The sequence below is a fragment of the Equus przewalskii genome, chromosome 21 (genome assembly GCF_037783145.1).
Source record: "Equus przewalskii isolate Varuska chromosome 21, EquPr2, whole genome shotgun sequence".
Taxonomy (NCBI): Eukaryota; Metazoa; Chordata; class Mammalia; order Perissodactyla; family Equidae; genus Equus; species Equus przewalskii.
This window is the reverse complement of record NC_091851.1, coordinates 4,857,305-4,874,972: the sequence shown is the minus strand read 5'-3', so window position 1 is coordinate 4,874,972 and position 17,668 is coordinate 4,857,305. Positions and strand designations below refer to the sequence as shown.

At 41.3% G+C, this 17,668-nt stretch overlaps 1 protein-coding gene across 4 annotated transcripts in view; it reads left to right on the top strand.

The window, feature by feature from the left end:
- Positions 1–17,668, top strand: part of CFAP61 (cilia and flagella associated protein 61) — a 294,720-nt gene that overhangs the window by 154,636 nt on the left and 122,416 nt on the right. For all 4 annotated transcript variants that reach the window (XR_011530921.1, XM_070588742.1, XM_070588743.1 and 1 more), the window contains one exon: positions 14,445–14,572. Coding sequence is in view for 3 of the 4 variants with exons in the window: in XM_070588742.1 (XP_070444843.1) it covers positions 14,445–14,572 (128 nt within the window). In the remaining variant the exon portion in view is untranslated. The remainder of the gene's footprint in view (positions 1–14,444; positions 14,573–17,668) is intronic.

The following is a 17,668-nucleotide window of genomic DNA, read 5'->3' as shown; positions in this document are numbered from 1 at the left end:
GCAGCAGTAAAACCTTGGACAGATCCCTGCTGCCTGGTGCCTGCGTTCTAGTGAGGGAGGCAGACAACGGACAGACAGACAAGGATGCCCTGTGCCAGGTGGCAGCAAGAAGAAAGCCCAGGAGGCCGTGGAGGGTGGAGGGGCCTGGAAGACCTCTCGGTAGGGGTCATTTAAGCAGAGACCTGATCTTAAGGGGCAGAAGCGGGTGTGAGGGCCAGGAAGAAGGAGCTCGCTTCACTTCTCCCTTGATCCTCCTCAGAAACCCAGCCTGTCCCCGGGCCTGCCTCTGGTCCCTGGGTGAGAATCCACTCTGACAGGGGCACGCTTCCCCTGGCACACACCCAAGGACCCAGCGTGGGTGCTTTGACTTTTATTTCGTAGTTATCTTAAAGAATTTTAATTTAAAATTTTAACGAATTTCATGCAGGAAGCCCATCAGATGCAATTAAAACATTTCCAATTATGTTCTTAAAACAAATCCTCCCCTTCTTTTCAACCTTCCACAGCTTGCTCACAGCAGAGCTGGAGCTTCGTGGGCTTCTAACTTCCCTTGAAATGATGATTTCTATTTTTAAAAAAGAGGGGGAAAACCCAGGTGGACTCAGATAACAGTTTAGAATTTCAATATCCAAGTATTTGGAAAAGGTTAAATATTTTACCTAGATGGCAGTTGGCTTCCAGGAATTCCTAGGGAAGGCATTGTGTCTGTTTAAGAAAAAATGACAAAGTAACCGCTATTTTGAAGGCTCTATTTAACAGATGTGTAGAGTATAGAAATCTATGTATTATTAAATAATTCTTTATAATATGTTCAAGAATAAGCAATTTGTAAGCCTGTTTACGTTCTCACCATCTGGGTGCATTCTGTCACCCATCTGTTTCATGTAATTATGTAATTATCAATATAAGGAAAGAATAGGTGATATAATTAACAAGAAAAACTGATCCACATTGAAGAGTAAAAATGACATGCATCTGTTGAATTGCTTTTTGTTTCTCTTCCCTCATTGTTCACTGTGTTTTCGTTTCACAGTTGCATTCAGGCTGTCGCCTTGTATCACACCCTCAGGAGAGCTGTTTGTGCCATGGAGCTCTGTCTCTCTCTGTGTCTCTGTCTGTCTCTGTCTCTCTGTCTCTCTCTCTCTCTCTCTCTCTCTCTCTCACACACACACACACACACACACACACACATAGTGTAGAGAGGCAGAGCGATTAACAAAGTATAGGAACTGACACAACTTTGAACGAAATGAGCAAGGCCTTCTTGATGTTATTCTTTGATTCTCTAGCACTGAGAGAGTCCTAATAGTCATTTCCAGAACATGTAGTATACCGGCCAGAACTCTAGGAAATATCTACATTAATTGATGACAGACGGAAGGACAGGACAACTGTGAGTGACCCTTTCATAGAATGTTGGACAGACAAACTGCTTTAGAAGAATTTCCCTACTTGGTGCTTGTGTTTTAACATCAAGGCTCAAGCAATGCATACTATTTCATAACAGTACAAGAGTCCCAGTGGGTTGGGTTAACTTCCACGTAATCCCACCAGAGCTAGTCACTAGAGTGTTTCCTTTGTGTAACAGAGACTTATGGAACACAGAGGGAACTCAGGCGACTTCCTCCAATAAGGAGACAATGGAGGGCAAGTGGCCACCCACCCCTCTGTTTGCCCAGGCCAGACTCTGAAGTTCTCCTCCCATGACTTGCAACCAGCAGAGAGACGCACGCGTGTTTTTATGGAGGGGGCATCGCAGTGATCTCTCCACTCCTGTGTCGCCACCCCGAGCCTAATTCTCCAAAGGACAGTGCTCACCAAAGGGGTTCTTCCTGACAACTGGGGAAACCAACATCGCAGACTTAAGGTCTTGACAAAACCTCAGATTTCAATCCTAAGGCACACAGAGGGGGTAGTCCCCTAGACCCCTTTGGATGACAGTCACTATTGGAGATGAAGGCACTAAATTATTGACACTTCCTTCCACTGATTCAATGGTCAGGAGCAGGGGTTCCATGCAGGCCTCCTGATGTGTTCTGTAGACTGTCTTCTGCCTCCCTACAGGGATACACCACCCAGAGAGCTCTCACCTGGTTGCTGTTAGGGTGTGTGCCTGGGAAGGGGTGGGGGTAGTTGAGAGAGGGAAATCAGAGTGTTGCAGCCCATAAAACTACAAAACAGCTCTCAACATGGAATTAAACTTCACTCACAAACTGAGCTAGAAATCTCTAAGTCAGTCATTTCTTGACTTCTGCCTAAAGCTATTTTTTTTAAACAATGCTGCTCACTAAAAATAGGACTTACTCTGTTTCCTCTTGCTAGGTGATCATTTTACATGTTGAGGTTGTGTTGTTTTAAGAATCTGTCCTCCTTGCAGCATCGCGTGACAGAGCCTCTTGAGCAGTCTGTCTTGGTCCAGGCGTGGCTTGCTGGCTGACCTCCTGCCTGAGGAGGTTGTGTCAGGGCGGTCACTGGCTTCCCACCTTCATTGTTCTGTGTCCAGGAAGATAATAAATAACTAGTTCCCACCTAGGTTTCACTTTGTTCCTTTGAGTCCAACAGTATTCTTTGATAAATCCTCTACAAAGCCAATAGCCGTCTCCCAATCTATCTGTAGTTTGAATTATTTCCATGGATTTTTTTTTAAAGCAATGGATAGCCATAGAAGAAGCGTATAGGAGAGAATTGCTGGGCGCCCTGTTGGGAGAGCATTTTGAGTCAGTAATGGGGGACAACTGTGGCTAGATTACTCGAGGGATTTGGTTGGTTTTGACTTTAAATTTACTTGTCTCCGCAATTCAAAATTAAAGAGATTTAATTGCTACCATAACTGACTAACCCATTAAGGGTTTTAAAGGGAAGGATACCATTTGATTCCTAAAGAACCTTTCTTTTGTCATTTCTAGTTTTGAAAAGCTTTTAACAATAATTCTTTTTTTCAAGAAACTTTTCAGTTTATATTTTTGAATATTTTTTTAACAAAAGAGCACAGAGTGGTTGTTCCTCAAAAGAAAATTGTTATAAAAGAGCTATTTACATATATATATATATATCATATTCAACTAAAAAATTAAAATTAAAAAATCCTTGTATTCTATTCTGAACCATATTAAAAATCATTAAAGCTTAGACTAAATGGTTTTCATTTAACCCTCATAAGTGGCATTAATTTTTCAAGTGGTAACTGTTGCTTAAGATGCTATTGTGCCTGTGTGATAAATGTTTAATGATTTGGTAGTACATGCATGGCTTAAAATCCATTATTTATTGCACCTTCTCTTGCCTGGCAAAGGTGACGATTTTATAGCCCCAGCAGTCATGCAAACACATTTATACCAAACCGACGACTGATAATAAATTTCCTTACTGTAAATGTCAGTGGGTTTCATGTGTTGCTGCCATTACATCTTGTTTGGAAGCTGAATGCTACACAGTTATGGGAGGCGCCAGATGGTGTCATTAACACGAACGCTGGGACTGTTTACCGCTGACATGCATGTGACAAATTAAAAGTGCGGAGCCTGTCTTTGCACTGAAGCGCGATGTCAGTGGTGCACAGGTGTAAAGACAGTGCAGTATGCTTGCCTATTCCCTTCCATCTCACCAAGAGGGATTTTAGGGGTTTAAAAAAATAGTTTTTGTTTGAATATATAACAGAGTGAGCGAAGGGGAACATTTTCCCAAGGATTCCTGCTTGATTTTGTGTGTGTAGTCTCAGACACCCTGAAAGTCACACCTGCCATCCCTTAGGTGGCTCCCTCATGAGTGGCAAGCCAGCTTCCCTTTTAGGCCTCCCAGGCATGGCATGGCCTTTTGTACTAATTAATTATAGCAGGATTGTTATTTCTCTGTGTGTGTGTGTGTGTGTGTGTGTTTTGGTAAGTTCAGATATTTTAAATACCTAATATTTTGGAAAAGTTTCTGTTGAAAGCATGGAATTAGTATTTCTAAAAAGTGCTGTCAGAACCATCAGGAATTGATTCAAAGAATGAGGAGAAGAAAAAAAAGTAGAAATTTTCTATACCAATTTTTTCTGTGCAATGGGCTGTTCTTTCCACAAGAAACAGCAGTGGAACCAAGACATTTACTTTCCCTGGTCTGATGTAAAATATCTGAACGGCTGAAATTAACTCCCCATGTTTTGTTAAAATGTGTCTCTAGTTTTGCTCAGCACTGGCCACTCCCATTTATCATATTTCAGTTTCCTTCCTGTTGAGGTTTCTGCTTAGCTCTCTACCAAGCTCTCTTTTCATTTCCATTTAAAAAGAAGCTGGATTTGTTTTATCCTCCGTGCAAGTCCTTGCCTTGAACCAAGAGGCTATCCCATTGATTCTGACCAAATTCTTTTGAACTTTGTTTTTAGCCTTGGCATTCTCCATAGGAATTTTCAGAAAGGCTTATTCTTTCAAAACAATCGTTGTGCATTGCTCTTCAAAAGCTGAGTGAACCTTTTGGCGTGCAGAATTTTAAAGTCATGTGAAAGAGAATACAAACCATTGTTTGTGTTGAGATGAAAGAGAGATGCTTAATTTCTTCAGACTAACTCGGAGATACAATTGGATGTTAACAGAAATAATGAACCTAATTGAAAGACTCAAAGTGTTCATGAAGGCACACCTTAAATAGAGGCATGCATTTTAGCTTGCTTATGGAGCATGCAAGAGTGTGGTGAAGATATCCAGGAGGAAAAAGAAAGAAATTTCAGGGAGACAGCAAGATTGAAGACTTGTTTCTGTGGAATAGTGCTTGCTTGGACAGACATTCTCAGGAAATGAGTTCTTTTCTTCCACTGCTGTCATTTTCCTAGCAAATGAACCAAAAGCCTAAATTAGTGGTACAAATAGCCATTACCCGAGCTGAGCAGCCAGCTTTTGCTCTGGGAGAATAGACAGTTCTTGTCTTATTCCATGCCTGCAGGTGGGAGGTGGCGGCAAGGATGCAGTTGGTCATCAGCTGTCTCTCCCAGCCTTCTCTCCTGACCCTTCCTCCTCCTCTTGTGTCCCCTCTGTCTCTGCTTCCCATATTGCCAGGCAGGACCATTCTGCCCTCTGGGGACATCATCTGAAAGTGCTGTTATAGAGACTGATCTGTACCTCAGTGGGACTGTCACCCTTCCAGACCCTCGCACTGGCCTTTCCCTCTCATCCAGAAGTTGTTCTGTCCCTTGTCCACCTGGAATATCTTATTGATCCTTCTAAATCCAGCTCAGCTGTCGCTTTCTCCAAGAAGCCTTCCCTGACATCCGAGACCAGCCAAACTTCAGCTGATTGCACAGCTTCCCAGCTGGGTCCCAGAAGCCCTGCCGAGCTCAGCACAGCCTAGCTGCTGACCCACAGAATCAGGAGGTGAATGAATGCTTGTTCTTTTCATCCACTCAATTTTGGATTGACTTGTTACACAGCAATACACTGCCCTTATCACATGTGCTGCATTGTATCTGTTTATGTGTCTGTCTCCTGTCCTGATGAGAATTCCTTAAAGACAAAAACCAGGCCTCATTCTTACCTCAGCACTTAGGCCTGTGCTTGGCACATGGTAGGTGTTCAGTGTGTATTTGCTGAATTGCAATTGTTGAATTAAGCTCTGGGTTAAAACTTTGACGGTAGAATTTCAGGGATTGGGATACTGGCTGGGCTATCCTCATGTCCTCAGAATTGCTCCGTATATACAACTGCCTGATCCACCAACGAGTTAGACTGGCCTTGTTGCTCGAAGGTTGATTTCACTGAAATATTTCTTTTCTAGAGTTGCTTCTCCAGCTGGGGAAATGACTCTATGACATAGTAACTCTTTGCTATATATTTGTAAATTGCTTCTATGGGAATAAGGGCAGATTCCAGTCTACTTTGGGATACTAAATACAAAATATTTTAAAGCCTGTGGCTAAATATCAACTGTTCATACATCCCAGATAAACCACATATCCTACCCGTCATGATTTGGGATGGAAAGAGAAGGATGGCTTGAAGGCCTCTTTCTTTAAGCAAACGATGTTCAGACAGATGATACTTCACACCTTCTCCGGAAACCATCCTCTAAACAATACAACTCTTTTCATTTGACAAAAATCTCAAGAGAATACGTTTATCACCAATAATTTCATATATTTCTCTGATTCCTTACCTAATTATTAAGACATTCAAATTCTATATTATAAACATATATGCATTTTGTGTTTAATATACGGAGGACCATTTTTGCCCTTGGATACCTGTAGGAAAACGCTATCATTTCAGAATGACATTATTTAACAGGAAGAATGCCTTCCATCACTTTTGTAGTTGAGTATTTTCAGATTACATCGTTACAAGGGGGTCTTTCACGAGGAAAGAGGAGGTGAGAATGATTGGGCACCTAAGATGTTGTCAGTCTGTTTTTTCAAGAGATACATATGTAATGTAGTAGTAAGTTGTGCTTTTAGAACAGTGCAAGTCAGGTAATGAATTCTGCAAGCCATTTCCCTGCCATGGATTGGCTTCATTCCTGCCTTTTGCTGTGTGTCCAGCCAGAGAAGTCATTTCTCCAGTTTGTGGCTGACACTGCATTGATAGTGATCCCTCGAGCGCCGAGTAGCTGAAACATGACAGACAGGATTTGATTAGAATGCTGCAGAGGCTCAGAGGACATTTCTAAACACTTGACACTCTTTAGGTGGGACGGGAGGGACGTGGAGCTATTTGAGCTTCTCTTGGTACATGTGCTAGCGTGCCCTGTATTGGGGATCAATGAATCTCTGTGTCACCGAAAAGCCAACAATGGATCTCCTTTGCCAGTGTTCATGTATTGCATCAAAGCAATCAAATTTTTAATGATTATATGAGCTACTTGTTCAGGGCTATTATTTAACTACAAACAAGTGAATTAATCACCTTTATCAAATCTAAGATGCTATCAATTATAAGATGTACCTTTATTTGATGTGCCATTAAGAAAAAAATGTGGCCAATTAAACTGTCACACAATGTCTTAATGAGAGTCCTGAACGGAATGTAAATCAGTCGTATAAGTCTTATTGCTTTGAAATTTCTTTCATCTATTCAGAGAGGAGAGGCAATTTACATTCTCTTCAACTGCATTGTTTGCGGTTGGATGGGAAAAAAACTTTTGCATGTTTTAGTAACAAAGATAACACGACTTCATCTACTTGTGGGTATCTGTCATCCTGTATTTGCTCCTGTAAAGCACTCGATTGTGCATTGCAAGAAAATGTGGAATTACAGCCATTCCTCCAATGACTAATATTTGCTTCACTAATATCAAATTTGCACCCTGCTGCTCAGTTTCCAGGCCTTTATGGGAACACAGTAAGTGTTCATTTCAATGCCAAATCACGCTGTAATCTCTTTGAAGACATTGTCAGCAGCAGTTAAACTCAATACATGTTGTCACATAATACACACGACTCTCCAGAAGTGATGACAACAAACAGCTATGACCAAGACACCCATGCCCAGGAAAGGACAACTGTGTCACTGCTGCTACCTGGCTGAGCACAGTGGTTAAGATGACATTGACTGTGAGGCTGATTTCAGGGATGCTAATGTGGGGAAAATGTGCATCTTAGAATTGATGAAATCCAATCAAGTCACTCAATTAAACTTCCAAAACACTGTTTTTGTAATATAGATGTATAAGAATGGTTGCAAGTAAGTGTCATAGGGTGGTAATAATGTTAACTTTTTAAAATGTTTGCAAAATACTGGTAATAGCCAGGTGGGGAATATGGGTGTAGGTGAGATTGGAACAGATGGACTTGATAAGAGAAATATAAGAAAAATGGAAGTTAAAGAAATGTACTGAATAAATTATAGAAGCTTAAGAAACTTACAGAAACTTAAGAAAGACCACTAGTTCCCCCCTATATCCATTCCTCCCTTTAGCCTTAGTAAGGGGACCTCAATTTTGTTCAAGGCAGCAATGCACCCAACTAAGAAAATATATTTCCCAGCCTCCCTTGCATCTGGCATGACCATATGAATCAGTTTTGGCCACTGAGATGGAAGTAGAAGTAATTGGAATGGGAGTCTGGGAAGGCTGCTTAAAAGGAGTGGCTCAGCTTGGAGGAAAGTCATTTTTTTCTTTCCTCCCTTCTCCTTCCTGCTGCCTACAATGAGGACATGATGTCTGCATCTCCAGCAGCCAGCCAGGCCGTTCTTGAGGATAGAAGCCTTGCCCTAGGATGGAGAGTTAGGCAGGTAGAAATCTGGGTCTTTGATAAGTTTACGGCATTGACTCAATGGCCCTGGACTACATATTTCCAGATTTCTTTTGCATAAGAGAGAAAGTATCTTCTATTCTATTTAAGCTACTGTTTTCTGTTTAAGCTGGGTTTTCTGTTGTATGCAGTCAAGTCCAAAGCTAATTGATACAGGAACCCTCTTTCTTCAGCTAGGATTCAATCTATGTGGGAGAATGCCATAAGAATCTATTAAGCTCCCACTGTTTGCCTGGGATAAAGTGAAGAATGTGAAGGAATTAAAGTCTTCATTGTCTTTAAAGAAATAATAATTCTTCACAGGTAGTACTACTGATAATTTTGCAGAGAAAAGATTAGTGCTTCATTCACTTCCCAAGCGTTTGACAAGTGTGAGTGTGCCTGCTGCAATGGTGGGAATGCTACAGTGAGCAGATCACACAGGAACTACAGCCCACTCTTTGCCCCATGTTGCATGGTTTTGAGTATGCCCTTTTCCATGTTGAGAAAGCAAGGCAGAGCACGTCCTTGAGTCCTCATTGCTTTCAGCAGATGCCGTAGACAGGACAACGTGCATTTTTCTGAAGTGCTGAAGCTAAAAAAGGGAACCTTCCCCAACAAAAAGAAAAGTTAAGAGAATCCTTCTTACAACGAGGCTCAAAACCACGGCATCTTCTTGACAGCCTTCTCACGCTCTGCTGGGCCATAGGTGATGGCGTTCACATCATACTTCTGAATGCTTTTAATAATTTCAGCAGAAAGGCTTTTCAAAATTGTGTTTTGTATCTGTGGAAGAGATTTCCAACTTATTGGTTCTTTTGTAGGTGTCTATATCTCCCAACCCATTTTTTATTTGGTAAATATTGCAATACTTTCCCTCCGAGAGGTAAACTTGGGAACTTTGAAACTAACGCTGATATCTATAGCACTGTCAATCTGTCATCATTTGTTTTAATAAAATTGGGACACAGAGGGCTTCTCAAAAAGAAAAGAGAGAATGGAGAGGAATAAGAAAAAAATTACATTTATAAAGCAAAAGTAGCCTTATTAAGAATGTCAGCAATTCTATTCCTAATGGCTTTGAACCTCTCCGTCTTCCATTTCCTTGCATGGACAGAGCTCCCTTTGAAGTCTTTGGAAGCTTTCTGAAAGAAAAACTATATATACATGGGTGTGGAGCTGAAAATTGAGCTCATTGTTTTGCCCTTTTAAAATGTGTTTTTCGAAGATTTGCCTTTCATATTGCAGATGGGAGAGAGGATGTGCAATTTTACCTCGGGTAGCATCTTTGCCTGAAAAGCTCAAAGTATTTGTAGACGTTTTTAAATGAATAGTTTCCATGTTTGCCTGCTGAGGAAGGCAGAGGTTTGTGTAATTTACTTCCATTTTACACCTGAGGAAACTGATATTTAAGGAAAAGAGGCTCAAAATTTCAACCAGCAGCAGAATTAAGAAAACAAGCCCAAACCTTGCCACCAGGCTAATGATGCCCAGGCTAATGATCCTGACGGTTGAACGTGACCTCCAAACGAAATGGTATCATTAGAAAAAGTTCACCATAGATAGTGTCATGTTTCATTTTAGCATGAACCTTGCATTTATTATGAAAGATCATTTCTATTTATTTTGACTTCTTTCTAGTTTACTGGTCTATTTGTAATTCTACTGACTTCCTATTTGGGTCTATTATTGAAAATGAGTTTCAATAATGCTTTTGTAGTCATTCTAACTCATTCTAAGTGTATAAGAGAAACCAAACCAGATGGGAAACACAGAACTCAAGTCTATGTATATCAGATAAAATTATATTTTAACTAATTTTTTGTACACACGGAACAATTAACACCATGCATAAAACTCAAAACTGTGTATTTAAGATCTCTTGATAACTGTATGTGAATCATGGTATAAACCCAACTGAGCATGTACATAACATCGCTTTTACTAGAAAGATCAAATTTAATCCTAAATAGTTCTAATTATATCTGAATCATTTGTTTGGTCATTTAAGCAACTGGAAAAGAACCAACTGAAATAATTTGAATCAGGAGAAATTATGTCAACATCCTTTAAGAAGGGCTCATGAAATGCAAAGTTAACATATCTATTCTTTCATCATTTACCGAATGTCCAAAAGTGTAAGGCAGGAATTGTTCAGGTAAAACAAAATCCTCTAAAACCAAAGATGTCGTTCCTGACCCCGGGAAGCAAGCAGTCCAGTCGGAGGGCAGAAGACAAGCCAAATGAGTTAATAAAAGCAACCAAAACCCCCTCAGTGGCTCACTCATCACATGTACAGGGTCTGCTCTTCCAGAAGCTCATAGGAAATTACCGATAAATAGGTTAAAACTTAAACATTTGCTCATTTCTATTCCCTATTTTGCTCATCTCAACTCCTCTCCCACCGCCCAGCTGACCTTTATTGTTGCTTCTGTCTGAATCTTCCACACCCCTCACCTCCCCCACCTCAAGCCCAGCTCTAGAATCCCCTAACAGGGGTTTGCGGTATTATCATTCCTTCTCCTATCTGAGGGATGGAACTTAAGGTTTATGTTTTAAACTCATCATCAATTTTAAGGAACGTTTCTTTTAACCTTGCAAGCTTATATACCATGAAATATGGTTTATTCCTTCTTGCTGGGGTACATGTTGATCTCTACGTTTAAAATCATCCCTTTGTCTAAAAATGCTAGCCTAGTGTCTTTAGAAAAATAGAATCATAAATGTCTTGAAAAGAAATGGAAGTAAGAATCTGATCTCCCACCCATATTATCACTGGTATGGTATGTAGTTAAATAGCTTACAGAGTCTCCTCTGTTTAATCTTTGAAATAATTTACTCTTACAGGGCACATTTAATTTCTGTCTATAAAATATGAGTCAATAGATAGAGTTTTTATTTATACTTTACTATGAAGGAGATCAGACCCGAAGCAGGATCTCCAGTGCACAGAACACTTTTGCTACGTGTTCAGACCACAAAAAGGAAAACTGGCTTGACCCAGAGAGTTTTCTATAGCTGTTTTTCTCTACCATGAAAACCTGTAGTTTGAAGGAACATAAAGGAAGGCCATGTATTCTGCTTTCCTTCAAAAATGACTTGCACTTCCTGCTTATGGGCAAAATAAACCCTTTATACAGCGGCAGACGCTGTCTTCATTTGCAGTTGTCACTGAAAGATGTTTCCAGGCTGGGAAGAATTTTTTTCAAGGTATTTAAAAACCGTCTATCCTAACAAAAGAAAAATGTGGTTTTTTTCAGGTCACTTCATCATACCTGAGGATGAATATGTTTTTAATTAAAGCCTGGGCACAAAATTGGGTTTATTGAGAATCATTGTGATCCCTGATCACTCTCCTGAGACACCCACAGTCGTTGGTACTGATGCTAACTCTTGACACCCAGAGGCCACTTTGTGTATTCAGTAGTTAGAAAGGTGATTTCTGAGGCCTGGCAGCTATTGGTGTTAAAGCTGTTGTGCGGGAAACAAAAGCCATTCTGTTTGTTCCCCAGCTGCCTTTGTATCATTGATACAGGAGCTGTTTCATAAATGGGGTATAATTCTCTACCATGGAATTTCATTACTGCCCACGTTTCAATATTAACATATGCTTCTGGACAGCAGTGGGGAGTGTCTGAACATACCTCCTATGGAAGGAATCTTGGGTTCTGACCTCTGTTAAGATGCTTGCATTTTAAGTTTGTTAATTAGACCTGCAATTGGATGCCATCATACCAAGATCTATGCTTCCTATCATCTTGTAAGCCACCAGACCCCAGACTGGCTAGAATGAATTTCCTGCCAGCCTTCTTGTGTTTGAAATTAATCAGAACACAGTACATGGTGGCACCCACATGTACCAGTACTAACTAGTTTTCTCTCAGAATTCCTCATCGACCTGTCCTGGGACATTCTCATAGAGCAAATCAAAGCTGATGTTTATTTGAAGAACAGACACTTTTTCACCCAAACGGTATATTCATTATTGTCATTTAGAAAGTATATCGTTTAGGAAGTTACATATAAAAGAAACTAACTGGCCCAAACAATCAAGGAAATGCAGTGGGCTGTGTCATTCTCCCCAGCCGTTCCTCCCTCCCTGGGCCTTGCCCTTGCTGTGTGACTTTGAGGTTCCTCCCACTACAGGTGGGTCTACTTCCCCACCTTGTGACTGTTGGGCTCGGCCCCGGGACTTGCTTTGGCCAGGCTGAAGAAGTATTGCTCATTTTCACTTACTCTTCTTGCAATTCTACCACTGCCGTGAGAAGATCATGCCTGAGCTATCTCTCATCAAAAAAGATGAGAGAGATGTGAGGCCAATCTGGAAGCTGTAGCTCGGAGCCAAACCCAGCTGAGTCCAGCCTACATCAAACTACTCCCAGCTGACCCAGGAGTGAGAATAGATGACAATTGTTTTAAGCCAGTGCATTTGGGGGTGGTTTGTTACACAGCACTGTTGTGGCAATAGCTGACTGATATTTATTGCTCATATAACTGAAGAGTCTAAAGGTAGCATGGCCTTCAGGTAGAGTTTGAAAGGAATTCCTTTTCTCTTTCTCTGTGATTCTCTTGGAACTTCAACCCAGATGATTTCCCTTTTTGTGGCATGATGACTGTATCATTTCAGTCTTAACATCTATACCCTCTCCCATTCAGAAGGCAAGGAGGCTTCTCTTCTCCAAGCATCATAGAAAAGCCCTGGGCTTCACTCCAATTAGGCCAACATAGGTCATATGTCTATCCTGGGCCAAATGTTGAGCAAGAAGGGTGGGATTATGCAACTGGCTTATGCCAGAGTCCCCTCTTAAAGATGGGAGTGGGCTCGATCTCTTTTAAAATCTATGACGTGCCTCATTAAAAGTGAGAGTGGGGATGGAACAGATTGTGAGAGGCACCAGTAGTGTTAATTATGGATAGGGTCTAAAATCTCCAAACTTTGTTTTAAATTTCTATTAATACATTATTTGCCTCAAGACATTCTTCTACCTCCATGTTGCTTGGCTACCTAGAACTAGAGAGAGGGCTTTATCCTCTAGATTTCTCATGTTACCTGGCAAATGGCAAAGCATGTGGCCACACCCGTGCCACCTGAGGCACTGGAAGGTGGGTGAGAGCCCAGCTTTACACAGGACTTTACTAGTAGCCCATTAGACTCCCAACTCCTAGTATCTCAGCATTTTAAGAAAAGTAAAAACAGGTTTGGTCTATTAGAATTTGAAGATGTCTGACCTAGAGGATGAGTTAATGCTGATGTAATGAGAGTTTAACTGAGTGAGGTGCATTGGTAAGGATGTCATTCCGCTGACTTCTGGCCTCCACTGTTTGTGATGAGAAGTCAGCTATAATTGTTGTTACGGTCCATACATGCAGCAAGCACCAAATAAAAGCATGTATTGAATTAATAAATTAAAAATAGAAGCAAGGTCTTCTGACACAGTCTAACATTCTTTCAAGAATACCCCACCACCTTTCTGTAAAACCTTCCTTTGTACATTTAGCGCTCCTACTGAGGCCTCTGTGGGAAAGAGAAACAAACTATCGATCCAGGTAATTTTTGCAAAAAAGACATCAAAGTGATCACAGTTAATTTCTGTGCTTCTAAGAGAACTCCTGACCCAAGAACGTCTAAAAGATTGAACAACTCTTATCATCCAACATGTTTTTGTCATTCAACAAATATTTGTCCTTCTACAAATATTATTGAACACCCACTGTGCACAAGGTACGGTGTTAAGTAGTGCGAGGGATGCAGAGTTGAATAAGAGATAATACTTGCTTTCAAGTACCCAACTTTTATAATCTAAAATATATATATTTTATATATAATAAAATATATAAGAATATAATCTTGTTCATGGTTTCAGGGAAACCCGGGGCAGAAGGATAGACTTGGGACCTTTCATGAAACTACAGATTCTCAGGGAGCAGTTTTTCTGTCTTCTTTCCTTATCATCTCTAATCATAAAGGGCCTCAGTTTTACATGAAACATCTGTTGGCAATAAGACCAAATGATCTAAACCAAACATTTTGATATGAACCAGCCTAGGTATTAGCTATATTCCCATATCCTTACATTAATTTCTTAAAAATACTTTCCCATAAATTTCACCATGGCTGTGCCTGGGCATTATTCAGTTTGATTTCCCGGTAATGTCCTAGTTTAATAATCACACGTAATTGCCAATTTGGGAGTGCAGACTCAGCTACGTTTTCTTCAAGTCCCTCTTTTCTCTTTGCATTTTTTTCCAGTTGAGTTATGCCTTGAACCATACAAACAGAAAACTAACGTTGGAACCTAAAATAACTGTCAATGCCAAGATCGTTGTGGTTGGTGCATCCAATGTTGGAATTTCCTTCCTAGAGACCTTGGTATTTTGGTGAGTTGTTTTACTTTATTTATTTGTTCTCTTCCTATACTTGAGAGGATCCCTTGAAACAGACCTGAGTTTTTTTACCACACCACACACGTTGCCTATGTGGATTAATGAATCAGTGGAATATTCTAGACCAGGGGTTAGCAAACTGTAGCCCCCAGGTCACATCTGGCTTTCCACCTGCTATTGTAAATAAAGCGTCATTGGAACACTACCATGCTTGTTTATTTACGTGCTGTCTGTGACTGTTTTCTTGATACAAGAAGATCTGAGTAGCTGTGACAGACGCTGTTTGGCCTACAATGCCTAGAATATATGTACTCTCACCCTTTCCGGAAGAAGTTTGCCAACCTCTATTCTATACTAGTGTTTCCCTTATTGGTCAGATCATAAGAACCACTTAGAGTATTTGGTAAGGATGCAGACTCCCAGACCCTGCACCAGACATACAGAATCAGAAACGCCCAGGGGAGGCTCTGGGAATTTGTATTTTAACAGGTGCTCCATATAATCAGGCAGGTTTGGGAACCAATTTTGACTTTATGCACCTCCAATAGGATTTTGGAAATGGGAGACAGGCCAAGGCATTTCTTCCAACCCCTGTGTTTTGGGTGCCTGGGTAGAGGGTAAAACCCTGCAGGGACACCTGAAGCCTGCACGTCTCTTCAGATGCTATTTTCTATTACCCTCAAAGCAGTAAACCAGGTTTCCTTTCAGAGCCCATTTTCCTGAGAGATGGTTCCTGAGGCTTCTCAGCTTCCTTTGACTAGCACTCCACAAGGAGGAAGAGCCATGAGTTACTGTCCAAGAACATGGGTTCACAGCCTGGCATCACCACTACCTGACACGGAATCCTAGATGCATTGCCTAACCTCTCAGACTCAGTCTCCTCATTTATTTTTTTAAAAGCCTTATGGACCCTGACTTTGGGGAACACAGACTCCTGGAATAAAAGTGCAGTTTTTTCCAAATCTGTTGCTCAGGATCACATGAGAAACTTTAGCTACTGTTCAAAACTGCAGGTGCTAAGAGGTAAGTGGAAAATGGGAAAGAGCAGCTCCCCAGTGACTCCTCTGGAAGCCAGCTAAGTTGTGAAATGTTAGACAAGGAAAGAGATGGAGGAAATGACCCCTAAAAGGGTTTTTGCCTGGATCATGTGGAGACAACCTAACCCCAAATAGTTATTTTGCTCATTTGACGTCACATTAACCAGATAAAGATTTTTTTCACTTTCCAGCCAATTTGTTCAGTTATCTGGAACATACCCTTAGTTAACCAGAATAAGTCTCATGTCACTATTGAAAATAGCAACAGGGTTCATAGGCTTTCAATATTGTTGTCAGTCTACAGCAAACTTTCATGGCAAGAAGGGAATGATGAGAAGTGCCCAGGAATATCCATTTTCCTGTGGATACCACACGATAGTCTGAGGGGTCACTTGTTCTGATGAGTCTCTTTATCAAAGACTCTGAACAGCAAGTTATGTGCAACCATTTTGAATGATGAATTATCAGGGTGAGTTGTGAAATGATAGTAGTCAAGAAGTTATCATAAACAGGTCTTAAATCTTAATTTAGCTATATACTTAGTCATTATGTTTTATTTAAAATGATTACATTATATACATATAATTTTCTTTTTGTGGAATCAACTTAGGTTTAATAAAGACAAGCATAAATTTTGTTATAAGTACTTGGTTGATTAAATTCCTCAATCACCCAGAGCTTTTTAAAGCATTTTAAATTACTCATAATTCTCTATCATCGTTACGCAGATTACATACACTAAAAATACACTGGCATCAGTTTACAGATCTCTAATCCTTAAGAGAGGAAATAGTTTTCTCATTATTTTCTCTAATTATTTTAAATTAGCAGTCACCATAGTAACCTGCTGCATATTTTACTTTACCAGTTTAACTGCCACTTGAACTAGAATTTATAAATGATTTGAGCTGGAATGAAATTGAAGAAAGAGTTTTCACCAAACACTGACCCCCAATGTATATTAAATCCACATTTCGGAGGCGAGAGTTAGAAAACTCCCCCTTCTTGTGCTCCTGCACTGCATTATCCAACTCAGCTAGGGCAACAGAGTTCCTGGAAAATCCATTTGAGGCCCAGTATAGCGACTTCTTTTTCCAGAAAAATCTGGCTTTTTCCAAAAAATCTGGTAATCCTGTCTTTCACTGACAAAACAGACACAACTCTTTGTTCTTCTATTATTTACATGCAAAAAATCACAAAGCACCTTTGATCTCCTCTTCAGTGGACACCAAAAGCAGTCCTTGCATGATTTCCTTTCCCTTGTCACATGCTTCACCCTCCAAGTGCTAAGGTGCTAGCGGGGAGCTGACGTGATTTGACCAAAGTCACCAACTAACGCACCGGGAGACAAGCTCCGTGCGAGGAGGGAGTAGCGAGCGTGATGTTTGGATTGTTTTCTGTACGACAGTCTCTCTGGTCCTCAGCTGCTACCCAGCCACAGCTACGTCTGTATGGACACATCTTGTCTGACTGTAGTCCTGTGGGTTACATCCTCTTCTTGTCCTTACTAGGGCAAGTCCTCCTGGGCCCTCCCATGCCAGATGACATGTGTGACAAGTGTTTTGCTAGGGACACATACCAGCAGCTCTCCCCATCCTCCTCGTCCTGGTGAACCCTCCAGCACTGGCCTGAGGAGTGGCGGCCCTGTGCTTCGAGCTTTCTGCAATCTCCATCAGCCCAGCCCTCCCCAGGTCCCTGACTGGCTGGTGGAGAAGGGCTGGGGGAGGGGGGAGGATAATTCAGGGTGGGGTTGAGGCTCAACTAATTTGTGCCCTCCCCCCGCCCCCTCCACGGATCTTGGGAATTTGTCTTCTGAGGGCACTGTGCCCAGCAACTCCCATAGGGAGCTGAGGAGAAAGCATGTTCAGGCCCCCACACCCCCTCCTGCAGCCACTGTGGGCTCTGGCCACATAGGCATCCTGGCCTTCCTTCCCCATCACCTGTCCCTCCAGGGCATGGGTCACACGGTGGGAACCAGGAGCTGAGCAGGGGAAGGACAGCAGGTGCAGAGCCAGGACCAGGGGAGGGGCTTTCTTTCAGCGGAAAGTGTAGA